Source organism: Cyprinus carpio, chromosome B2 (assembly GCF_018340385.1).
Source record: "Cyprinus carpio isolate SPL01 chromosome B2, ASM1834038v1, whole genome shotgun sequence".
Taxonomy (NCBI): Eukaryota; Metazoa; Chordata; class Actinopteri; order Cypriniformes; family Cyprinidae; genus Cyprinus; species Cyprinus carpio.
The window spans coordinates 25,084,369-25,097,471 of NC_056598.1; the positions used below are offsets into that span (position 1 = coordinate 25,084,369).

The 13,103-nt window shown below is 36.0% G+C and overlaps 1 protein-coding gene across 4 annotated transcripts in view; it reads right to left on the reverse strand.

Annotated features, from left to right (window-relative positions):
* kirrel1b (kirre like nephrin family adhesion molecule 1b) overlaps positions 1-13,103 on the reverse strand; it is a 36,824-nt gene that overhangs the window by 7,877 nt on the left and 15,844 nt on the right. For all 4 annotated transcript variants that reach the window (XM_042718848.1, XM_042718847.1, XM_042718846.1 and 1 more), the window contains exons 2-10: positions 5,128-5,280; positions 3,186-3,335; positions 2,233-2,390; positions 1,888-2,038; positions 1,697-1,802; positions 1,233-1,381; positions 654-781; positions 364-490; positions 177-277 (exon numbers count right to left, since the gene is read on the reverse strand). In XM_042718848.1, the coding sequence (XP_042574782.1) occupies positions 177-277; positions 364-490; positions 654-781; positions 1,233-1,381; positions 1,697-1,802; positions 1,888-2,038; positions 2,233-2,390; positions 3,186-3,335; positions 5,128-5,280 (1,223 nt within the window). The remainder of the gene's footprint in view (positions 1-176; positions 278-363; positions 491-653; positions 782-1,232; positions 1,382-1,696; positions 1,803-1,887; positions 2,039-2,232; positions 2,391-3,185; positions 3,336-5,127; positions 5,281-13,103) is intronic.

Here is a 13,103-nt window from a genome sequence, read left to right on the forward strand (position 1 = left end):
AAGAGACATTTCTTTACTAAAAAAATCTTTATTATTTATTCCACATTTATTTTTACACAGTATCTGCACAATGCATGAAATGCATGTTTGCGGTAAATCACAGCATGCCACATGTCCAGAATAACCTGTAATAAAAGCTGTATTTATGTACTGTACAGAGTGGGATTTCAACTCACGATTTTGTCAGGTGGAGGTGTGCTGGCTATGTAGCACTTGATTTCCCCCTTCTCTCCTCTCACGGCATACTGGATCGGCTCGCTCGAGATGATTGGAGGACCTGGACACCCAATCACATCATAAGAGAGTCATATCACACTTTTCAAATCTAGACATGTTTTTTGTGTAGTTATGTGTGTTACTGACCATTGACTGTAAGAGTGACTTCTGTTTCTCCAACACCAATTCTGGGAACGATGGCCTTACACACGTACTGTCCTGCATCTGCCTGACTCACAGACTTCAGGAATAACTGATTACTATTACTGAGGACCTGAACAACAAAGAGTTGAATAAAGAAAGATAGACAGCATTACAAATAGTCAATAGGGTGTTTTTGTTGAATGTGTACTATACATGTGTACAATTTCTTTTGTGTGTGTTAAAGGTAAGTGCACTTTGTAGAGTGTAGGAAGCATGATCTAGTGTGCACTAACCATACTGGAGCCCTTCTTGGTCCATGTGAGGGTGAGCGGAGGATTTCCTGACCATTTACAGTTGAGTGTGACATCAGAGTCAACATCCACTGTTACAGGCCTCGGCTCCACCACCAAAATTGGACCAACTACATCAGAGAGAAAAATAAGACAACAAGGTTATTACAATTTACTAAAACAATTAAGATGAAGATAAAAAAAAAAAAAAAAAACGGAAGTTACAAATAAAATACAAATGACCCTCTAAAAGTAATTAAAATCACATTTAAACTGAAAAACAAAAACAACATCCCTAAATGAAATTATGCAAACTGGCATCAGAAAAGAAAAAAAAAATCTGCATTTTAATAAAACCTTATCTCAATCTGTGGCTGTGAAAATGTTGTTTTTTAAATATGGATATGCCGAATCAGAACAGAACTGGCTTTATGTTTTAAATAAAATTTAAATGTTTGAATGAAATTAAAGCATAATTTGCACTAGCTGAACTGCTTAGCAATGGCAAACTCATACAGTATAACATAAACCTATCAATAGACCTGTGTGGTAGATCATAGATGGATGGACTGAGATACTCACAGTGAACATCCACCAAAATACTGACGTTAGTGCTGCCCACTGCATTAAAGACCAGGCAGGACACAGGCTCGGTGAAGAACGAGTGATCTGCTGTCGTCTCAAACACACTTTCTCTCGCTCCGTCGAGAATCACGCCCCCCTTAGCCCACCTACAACACATTAGGCTTATTATAGTTAACTAATGCAGAAAAAAAAAAAAATTAAATTAACTGAAATAAAATATAAAAACTTGAAATTATTGTATTTCAGCTATTAGCCAAGACAACATTTCTTATTTTCTTGAGGTACTAAAATAATTAAATAAAAACTATGCTATATATACATATTTAAAAATAAAGAAATACAAATAAAATAAAAAAAAAAAAAACACAAAAAAATGACACTGCAACACAAACACTGTGCATACGTAAAACAGAGAGAGCACATTACTGCAATCAGCATATACACCCACAATACACACTAACCTGTAGCCCATAATGGGAGGGTTGGCAGTGGCCTGGCAGGTAAATTTAACTCGCTCTCCTTCTAGAACCGAGCGAGGCTCTATAGACAGGATGACTGTAGGAGGATCTGGAGAGAGATTGAGAGGTCATTAGGGCACTTCTTGTGGATATACAGTATGCCAGCACAGTAAAGTAGGTGTACAAGCACTTACGGTGGACGTTGAGAGTAACAGTGGCCCTCTTTCCCAGCTGGGCGGCCAGGTTTGAGGCCACACAGGTGAAATTTCGTCCTGTGTCTGTGTCCACTGGCTGGATCTCCAGAAAACTCTTTGTGGTCACCCTCTTCCTGTCCGCTAACACCTCCTGATAGATAGATAGATAGATAGATAGATAGATAGATAGATAGATAGATAGATAGATAGATATAGTGGTTGGTTGGTTGGTTAGATAGATAGATAGATAGATAGATAGATAGATAGATAGATATAATGTATGGGGTATATGTTCTCATATATGTTATTTTCATGCTATCTTCATTTGCTTGTGTGCTCACTCACAGTGCTAGTATGGGCTCCCTCCACTATGATCCCATCTTTGTACCATTCTATTGTTGACAGTGGCTTTGCTCCTCGAGACACACAGGTGAGGTTATATGAGGTTCCTGCTGTCAGCAGGATCTCTGGAGAGCCCTCGATAACAGGACCTTCAGGAGGAACTACACAGATAGACAGATAATATGCTGAAAGTGACTTACACACTGTGCACACAGGTTACATCTATGAATACTGACACATAAAGTATTTTGTTTTCTTGAAAATATTCTTTTGAATGGTAGTGTATGTGTGGAAAGTTTATTACTGCAAATGTTTCACTTGTGTATGTAGTGATTATGTAACTTGTGTTAGTTATTTGACTTTTCAATGAAGTCTATGTAATGTCATGATGGCAATGCACACTTTTGTATATCATGCCAAAATAGATTCACATAAAAAAAGAGAAGTAAATAGTTAAATTGCTCTAAGGCAGAAGTACAGCATTTCTGTAAGTGTCCCTACAAAACAAGTTAAATAAAGAAAGCAGAATTCTTGTGTGTTGGTGGCTATGTTTGGACTGCACATTGCATACTGTATACTGCATACTTTTTAACAATTATTTGTGAAGATTATGTGCCAATGAATATTTCAAAAAGTAGCCTAGTATATTACAACCTTGTCACAGCAACAATCTCAGATATATAAATAACTGACTTTTGTATTAAATTTTCTGCAGTTCAAATAATGAAATGTTAAACACTGTTCATATTGCTTTAGGTGCATTCATCACACTGGAAATGGAAACTTAAGTTCAGTGTACTGCATTGTGGGATATGGTGTTCCACACAGTGTGCTGTTGTTTACTGAAAAGCACCAGAATTTCATGCAAAATAATTGCATGTGTCTTACATTATACATACTGTAAAAAACACTATAATGGCAGTATGCTATTCAGATCATATTCAGTGTGTACTCACTCAGAACAGTGAGTTTAGCTCTTCTGGACCTCAGAGCAGCTTCAGTGGCCTGACACTCGTACAGTGAGTCATCGGTCAGGTCTGCTGATGTGATCTCTAGGTTATACTGCCCAACATCCAAAATACGCAAAACACGGTACCGTGGCCATGCTGAAATAAACACACCCACATCATCATCATCACACTTTAACACAGTAAAATGTTTCATGCACTTATTTCAGATCAAGGCTGCAAAAGCCCCAGCAAAGCTTGTATATACAGTCAGAATTCATATTTATTTTGCCTTGACTATTTTGCATGACTGTCCCTATTCCATGGATTTCCCCTAATGATAAACATACAGCTCAAACAAATACATATTAGACACTTTTCACACACACTGCTGTGTGTACATAATCCCATAAAAGATTCATTAATATGTGTATGTTTAATTGTCTTGCACTGTTCCCCAGCCAGCTGCTTGACTTACGATGTTTCTCTTTGCACATGTACAGTATTATGTGAAGCATTCATATAGTCTATATATTTTTCTTTTCAGTCGATGTATAGGTAAACATTTATATATAGTATATTCATATTCAAAATCTGTCAGTAGGTTAATTGTGTATAGGTACAGTGTTTATGTGAAGAATTTGTATAGTTTTGTATTTTTTAGTTTATGTATAGTTAAACATTTATATATAGTATATTTAAAGTCAAATCTGTCAGCTGGTTAGTTGTGTATAGGTACAGTATTATGTGAAGCATTCGTATAGTCTGTATTTTTTAGCTTATATATAGGTAAACATTAATATAGAGTATATTTATTGTCAAAATCTAGCAGTAGGTTAGTTGTGTATAGGTTTATACTGTTTTACTTCATTATTGTATGTCTGTATTTATGTAGCACCGTGGTCCTGAGGCACGACATTTCGTTCCACTGTATGTCCACACATGTAGCGGAATGACAATAAATCTCAACTTGAACTTGATATTCTTTGTAAATTTATTGGAAGCTCCAGTGATCTTTGAATGATAAAACCCAAACCATAGTTCATACAGCCAGTTTAGCCAATCAGTGCGATTATGTGGTGGATTGTAGGACATGCGTTTGGCACCAGAGGGCAGCACTCCAACACATTGGCATTCAGAGTGCACATACTCTCTAGCACACACATTATGACATCATCGATCTGGATACCAGGAGGACAAAAGTATTGGCAACGATTACATCATCCTTTAGCTCAACCAATCAGCAAGCAGACGCTTAACCTGTGCGCGTGTTTGCACATCTATATGTGTATGTGATTAGAGCGGACAAGAGCAACACATCCAAAAAAAAAAAAAAAAGGGGAAAGAGAGAGAGCGAGACAGAGGACAAAGAAAGAAAACGGCAATGTCTGGACAATGAAAGGAAAAAAAATATGTCTGTTGCATAATTTTAAATGGAGGAGAGGGAGAAATCTTATGTTGTCTGTATGTTGCATTGCAACATATTATATGTCGTATAAAACACACATAGAGGCTTGAATGAGGCTTGAATTTGTATCATTCAAAATTAGGTTGCACAATTTGAGACAAAAAGCACTTAAGCAGAAATCACGCATTCACTCATTTAAATCTGGTCAGTAATTTGTTTTATACTGAAATCCAGTCATCGTACCCGCCCTTGTGTCGCTCCAAACTAGTATTACTAGATACAACTAAAATGCATGGCGATCGCTAACTGACGCAGTTAAAATATTTCTTGGTTTATTCATTTAAAACCATGTCCCCTTTAATGCTTAACCAAATTTCTACTGCTAACTTTCCTGTCCTGCAATTAAAGGTAGTTTTTTTTTCTTTGGTCTTGTCTTATCTCACCTAGAGCTCTTATTGAGCTCATACTGTCACTCATCTCCCCTCTAAAAAAGGTACATGATGCTCTCGGTTAGCGTGATCTGATGTATGTGTGTGCACTCACCCCTCAGATCTTCTCCGATGCCAAGAGCGAGCCCGTCTTTGGTCCATTGTACAATTCCGGTGTAGTTAAACACCACGCAGGACAAAACTACTCTCTCCCCAACCACCACAGACTGATCAGCCGGCTCCTGAGAAAACCGCGGGCCGCTGAACACTGACAGACACAAAGAGAGAGACAAAAATTAGCTTATATATTTCTGTACACTGTACATGGGACACTGTAGATTTTTTTCCCCACTTTTATGAGGATTTTCTTTGGTGTGCCATACATTTTTTTGTTAAATACTTCTAACCCAAGCCTAGAAAGGAACAATACAACATTTAGATTTAAATAATTCAAAATATCTGCATTCTGCATTTGAAGACATAAACATTAGTTAAAATACACTACCATTTAAAACAGTAACATTGGAAAAAGACTTATATTTTACAATTTGAAATAACTATTTTCTATTTCAATATATTTTAAAATGTAATTTATTCCTTTGACGGCAAAGCTGAATTTTCAGCATCATTACTCCAGTCTTTGGTATCACATGATCCTTCAGAAATCACTTTTCACATTTTCTTAATGTCAGTTCTGAAAATAGTTGTGCCAATAAATATTTTTGTGGAAATCGTGATAATCAGGATACTCTGTTGAATATAAAGTTCAAAAGAACTTTTCATTTATTTAAAATCTTTTGTAACATAAATGTCTTTACTGTGTCTTTTAACCAAGGAGTTCATCACAAGGGCATTTCACCATGCATTTTAAATACTAGGGACATTTTTGACCCAATCCCTGGTTAATTTTCAACCCAGATATTTTGTATTAATCAATGTCTTATTTTAATATATATATAAAATTAAGATTAATAATAATAAAAAAATGGGTCACACTTTATTTTAAGGTCCAATTCACACTATTAAAAAACCACTATAAATAAACTATTAATAAACCACTATTTTGACTCAATAAACTATTAATTTGCTGCTTCTTAGTTAGTAACTTGGGTAGCTGTTAAGTTTAGGTATTGGGTAAGATTAGGGATGTAGAATATTCATGCGGAATATGTGCTTTATAAGTACTAATAAACAGACAAAATGTCATTAATAAGCATGCTAAAAAGCAACTAGTTAATAGTGAGAACTTGCCCAGTATTACCAAATCTTTTTACAAACATATGCTACCCAGACTCTTACAGCCACATCCCAAATTTTCATCCCTTACATCATCGCAGAGGTATTTCTGAAAAATTCCGTCACTCTCTCTCTTCTTGCCTCTCTTTCTCCTCCGGCACATGCCACTCCTCCAGGATTATTGGTAACAGTCCAATTTGCTAATTAAGGCAAAACGTTAATAAAGGGAGGGAGAAAAAGAAAAGAAAAGGTGCACCTCCAGAGGATTACATTTACAGCCATTAAACAAAACTCTTCATCACACTTAAAGGAATAGGTCACACCAAAATGGAAATTCTGTCACCATTTACTCCAGCAAACTGATAATTAAGAATGTACTGGACACTCTTCTCCATATTGTGCAGATGAAAGAGGACTGAAGCCGTCACGCTAACTTTGGTGTTTTATGGAAGAAAGAATGTCATACGGAAAGTCAAGGACTCTGGACATCGAGTTTCTGTCATAAAACAAGCCTTCTCTCTTTGCAGCTGTCCATGCATCATGATTGGACTGCAGGAGACATGACGTCATGTCTTTGCGGCACAGCTGCTTATGACAGCGCTTAATGATACTGGCCCGTGTATCAGAATGCTCAAAGCCAGCTTCACTCGGTTAACTAGTCATTAGTGATGCAAAAGTGCCCTCAGAACAAAGACACAACATCTGATGTCTGATTCATAGACTGATTCAACTATGTGTGTGTGTGTATTTTTGAAAACTCTGAAGTATTTCCAGATGCTACAGTATAAGAAAAACATCCCTGAAGTGGTGCTGCCAAATGTTAAGCATTTAGAAAAGCAGAGCCAAATGCAAAACGTCGTGGAGAGAAAGAGATAAACAGAAAATGACAAAAATGTACCCTGTAGCACACAGAGACACAGAAACAAGCTTTTAATTAAGTGCCGAGAGAGGTAAGCAAGAATACATGACTTAGTCAAATGGTCTCAGACAGAACATTCATCTGTCCACATCTTTCCTCAGGGCAAGTCTTGCTCTAATTTTGCACATGAACAAATAAAACTGTATTTTGTGTGGGTGTGTGTTGTGTGATGTCCATGAGTATTTGTATGCGAGTACTAAAATCCATGTCTAGTCAGCCTCGGTACCAAAATATTTACATCACCAGATTAAAGGGATAGGTCTCAAAAATGAAAATTCTGTCATTAATAACTCAGAAAAAGTATTATCGAAGCTTCATAAAATTATGGTTGAACCACTAATTATTTTAACAATGTCCTTACTACTTTCTGAGCCTTGACCGTGGTAGTACCCTTGCTGTCTATGGAGGGTCTGAAAGCTCTCGTATTTCATAAAAAAAAAATTTAATTTGTGTTCTGAAGATGAAAGACAGTCTTTCGGAAAATTAATTAAGTAATTAATTACAGAATTTTCATTTTTGGGTGAACTATCCCTTTATGTTATTTATTAGGAATTGACTCCGTCTTTGATTCAAGCTTCAGAAACGATTCCCAGACTGGATTCTAGACTCATCAGGCAGGCAAAGTGAGATCTTACACTAAACAGAGCAATATAAAGTATAATGGTTTACAATTTAACATTTCATTATAAAACAATAAATAAATATAGGAGTATTCATAAGCACACAGCTTCTTCGAAAAGCCGGATTAGCCACTGGCAGCTGAGATGGAAGTCTCTGTAATACATTTTGCACTTGTTTAAAATTAATAATGAACTTTGTTTTCACCTCTTTCATTGCTTTTCTGTTGCCTCTTCTTTCAAACACGAGTTGCTTTCGGTCAAGTCCGGTCAGTAATCATAATCGATTAGCTAGCGTTGTTTTGTTGTAGAGATGACTCTGTGTTTTGAACAGTGTGCTGCTGTGCTGAGTGCTACTGAACGATTCAAAGATTCACTGATCGCCATCTGCAGCCGTAATGAGGTGACATACAGGTTGCTGAAGGAAGCAAAGATTCTAAACAAGTCATTTTGTGGACAGAATTTCAATACTTGATTTACTGGGATGAATTGAAATTGTGAAGAATCTTTTGGAGTATGTATTGTAGTAGCAGCAGTAAACGCAGGGTTGCCAGGTCTGTGAAACCAAACCAGCCCAACTGCTTATTACAACTATCCCAAAACAAGACCAACTTTTTGGAATCAGCCTTGGGGTTGACTATAATGTTGACTATTTTCAACATATCAAAGAAATTAATCTTTATTTGATTCAATTAATAATATTATTATTATTATCAATAATAATAATAATTCCAAAATGTCCAGTGATCACTGGAAACTATTATGATGGCATTTTAGAAAAGTCTGCATTTGCACTAATTTTCCTGTGGTATTACTGTCTGCCTTGGCGGAAATCATAAAATAATCAATATAAGAAAATTAAATATTCAATTAAAATTAAAAAAGGAATCCAATGAAAAAAGTTTAAATTGGAATTAAATTTTATTATTTAAAAAACTTATTTTATTTACCAGTGCTGCTTCTAGTTTGCCACTCAATTTGTCTTTGATTTTTTCAACCCATTTTCACAAATACTCTAATTTCCCTTCCATCTGTTTCCAGACATATTTTCTTCACTCTTTCATTTCATTTCTATGTGGCGCTAATTGCTTTTTTAGAGTAGTAAATATGCTAACCTCTCTGCACACATCATCTCTCATTAACATCAGTAAGTGTGTGTGTGTGTGTGTGTGTGTGTGTGTGTGTGTGTCCTGTTATGCCTGTTTGACTTTCTCTTATGGTATCTACTTGTTTTACAGTATGTACCTGTATGCGTAGGTCTATTTCTTTTTTCATATGTCATGTTTGTTGATCTCTTTAGGAAAAGTGTGAATAAAGCTCTCCCACTTCTCTCTATCCCACTCATTCCTGAGGGAAATGTAAGTGAAACAGAGGAGAAAAACACACAGATACAATTTCAATTTTTGCATTTTACAGTACTTTCAATCCTTCTCCCGCTCTGATTTCATCCCACTCTTTAAATATCCTCATCTTTCAACGTACTCCTCCTTCTTTTCGCTCAGTCCTCACCTTTTTTCTATTTGATTACTCCTCCTCCATCTCCTTCATTCACTCTGTCCATTCATACCTTCACATCTCTGAGTTGATGGTGGACAATTTTTTCCCCTTTACAAAACAGGCTACACATTTCTACACCTTTGCATTTTTCTGCCTTCCCACCATCTCTATTTTTTCACCATATCCATCTTTCTTTGTTCTTGGTCTCTTTGAACCGGAAGAGATATAATTCAGAAAGTTCTAACACATCCTGATCAACCCTTGTGTTAATGTTTAATATTTGGCTTCAATTAAACTTTGGGGATTTCTCATTTTTTTTAGCATCTCGTTATGCAGGTCCACTTTGCCAGTAGTTGGCGACAAGTGAATGTTGCGTGAGTCTTTTGAATCATTCGCTCAAATTATTCATTCATTGAATCATTTAGGGGTCCTTCTTACAGTTTTTGCATTCCACTGCTTCTTTTTTTATTGTTTTTCCATGTAAAATTAGCTAAATAGACAGTGACCCTCATGTCTAAAAAAATAAATAAATTTGGCACTCAAGTTAAAAGTAGGTAGCTCAATTAAAAAAAAATGTGCCTTGCAACTTTGGATTTTTTCCATTTGACTGCACATCTGGCATTTTTTTCTCATGAAAGATTCACTGAATCATTTACTCAATCGATTTGTTCAAAAACACTGAATCATTCAGTATCAAATCTACTCTCACTGCTGCTTCTCTTTGTCAGTGGACTAATGAAACTAACTAGTAATGTTGTTTTTAAATCGTAAATTACAGAATATTATATAATCAGGATATAGCAATTCTTAATAAAACTGAAACAAAATTCAAAATGTATAGGTTTATAAATTAACAAATGTAAATATTTTCCCCCCAGCATTCTGCAGAATTTTCCCACAAAATCAGAGCAGAAAATAAAAACCAGATTTCATCTGTGGCTTGGTTATATCCAACACATATTAATTTAGTCTGAGCTGGCACAATACAATTTAACACCCGACCTATTAAATATTAAATCAAAAATCTAACTTTTAACAATGAAAAAGGAAAAATCTCAGATACATTCAAGTGTATGTAAATCATATATATGTATTCACAAAAAAAAAAATAAACAAAAACACCACCCAGCGCTCAAAAAGTGTTCACGCACACACACACCACAAAATGTGCTTCTGTAAACTGTAGCATGTTGTGTACAGGGGTAACATGCTTCAGGACATTCTGCAAAACCACTCAAATGTCACTCAGCGTGCTATGGGGTCTCAGGGGGACCTGGTGACCCTCGACATTAGCAGTGGCACAGAAACAGAACGGCGTAAAAGATTTGCCAAACGCCCTTCATTTCATTAATATTTCATTTCGCACATCCCTCCCGTCCCAGGAATCCCAAGTAAACAGACGCTTGGAGGAGCGGATGAGAGAGAGATTTAACCCCAGAGAAAAGCCACTGAAACCTCTACATCTCACAGCTATGTGTGTGTGTGTGTATATATCACTAATGAAAAAGTCGCTTAAAAACCAAAATTATGATGAAATTCTGCTGTTTCTCCACTTTGAGCTGTTGCAATGCAGAGGAGTGAGCGTGAGGAGTGTAATGAGTACTGAGCAGGAAGAGAGACGAAAGAGAGTGTGCTGTGACTATAGTGGTCACAATGTGCGTTTGTTTAGTTTCTTGAGGCCTCGACCCACTGACCTCTTTGTGTCAACAGCCTGTTAGAAAGGTCAAAGTTCATCTCCATGGGGTGCAGGACACATGAGGGTACCCTTTCTATCATATTTTCTTACCTTTCTTTTTCTTTCCTGCATGGCTTCTCTGCTCCTATTTTCCGCTTTCATCTTTCCTTCTGGTATGTGTACTTTCTTCCTTTATTTATCTCTCCTCTCTTTCTCCTGCTCATACCAACTATCCATTTCCTTTTTCCATCCGATCATCTCTCTCACACACACACACAATTTCTCTTCTCGGCACTGAAAGAATGTGAGGCATTTCCTTTACCTCCTCTCTATGTCTCTCTTCTTTCCTTCTCTTCCTCAGTTCCAAAAGATTTTCATCTCCCCTCATGTCTCTTCCCCTCTTTTTTCTGTTTTTGTCTCTTAATTAGAAATTTGAGAAAACGTTGGCTTTCAGCATCAATCACCTCTGTGCAACAAACACACAGAAAGTGAATACTTTATGCTCTCTTCTGTCATGTCATTTCTCATTTAGGCTCTGCTTCTCTCACACATTTTTTACTCATATAAAAACCTCACATTCTCAGATTTTTTTTCAAGATGAAAGAGAATCGTTGCCGTGTCACCTTAAGGTATGATGGTGAATAATAACAAGAATGAAATATAACCCTTAGGATGTCATCAGAAATTGAGGCTAAAAATAGATTTTAAATCTTTTATACTGCACTGAAAAGGGTGTAGGAATCATTTTCACTCAGAAAAATGCTAGTAAATTTCACAAACAATTACAAAGAAACAGCAAGTAACACATTGAATTCAACATGAATTTTAAAGAATTGGTTCACTTCCAGAATAAATTTCCTGATAATTTACTCACTCCCATGTCATCCAAAATGTTAATTTCTTTCTTTTTTCAGTAGAAAATGGTTTCTGAGGAAAAAATTCCAGGAATTTTCTCCATTTGATGGACTTCAATATGACAATATGATTGAAGGTCCAAATTGCAGTTTCAATGCAGTTTTAAAGCACTCTGCATGATCCCAGCTGAGGAATAAGGGTTTTATCTACAAAATTATCATAATTTTCAAAAAAAAAAAAAAAAATGTATATCATTTTTAACCACAAATGCTTGTCTAGCTTGTGATGTGCATCTGTGACTTCATGCATTATATAATCTTGTTGGAAAGGTCACGCATGATTAGTTCTTCATCTGTATACTTTGATTCAAAAAGGTAGAGTAGGACGAAAAACTCAATCTCATTTTCTTCTCTAACTTCAAAATCATCCAACATTGTTTTGTTTTAGCTTTTTTGTAAACAGCGTAATTGTAAACGGCGTCTGACTTTCTTTGCACGTTTGCTTTGTAAACACTGGGTCGGTACTTCCACCTACACCACATGTGACCTTTCCACTGTGACTACGTAATGTGTGAAGTCGAGCTAGTGCATAGACGAGCATTTGTGCTTACAAAGTATATAATTATTATTTTTTCTTTTTTTTTATAGAAAATTGCTAGACAAGACCCTTATTCTTTGGCTGGGATCATGTAGATGCCTTTGAAGCTGCACTGAACCTGCAGTTTGGTCCTTAAAACCTATTGGCTCTCATCTGAGTCAAATATATGGAGAAAAATCTTGGAATGTTTTCCTCAAAAACTTTATTTCTTTGTGACTGAAGAAAGAAGGACATCAACATCTTGGATGACATGGGGGGTGAGTTAATTATAAGGAAATTTTCAGGGACCAATTCTCAAAATTAACTACAAAATTTGCCTCAATAAACTCCTAATTTGCTGCTTATTATTTGCTTATAAGTTGTTACAGTATGTTTAGGTATGGGTAGGATGAAGGGATCTAAAATATGGTCATGCAGAATAAGGCATGTGCTTTATAAGTAACAACAAACAAATAACCAGTTTGCTAGTGATATGGATGTTAATAAGCAACTAGTTAATAGTAAGAATTGGTCCATAAACTAAAGTGTTACCATAATTTAATTTCTTAGTTGACAGAAAAAAAGTTATTTCAGACACAATTGCAACACCATTTGTTCTATGGAAATGAATGATTCCTTAAATCATCTGGCTTGTAAAGGAGATACGTGCTACTGTACTCAAAGACTTATGGTTTTTGCCTAGTGGACAATAAAAT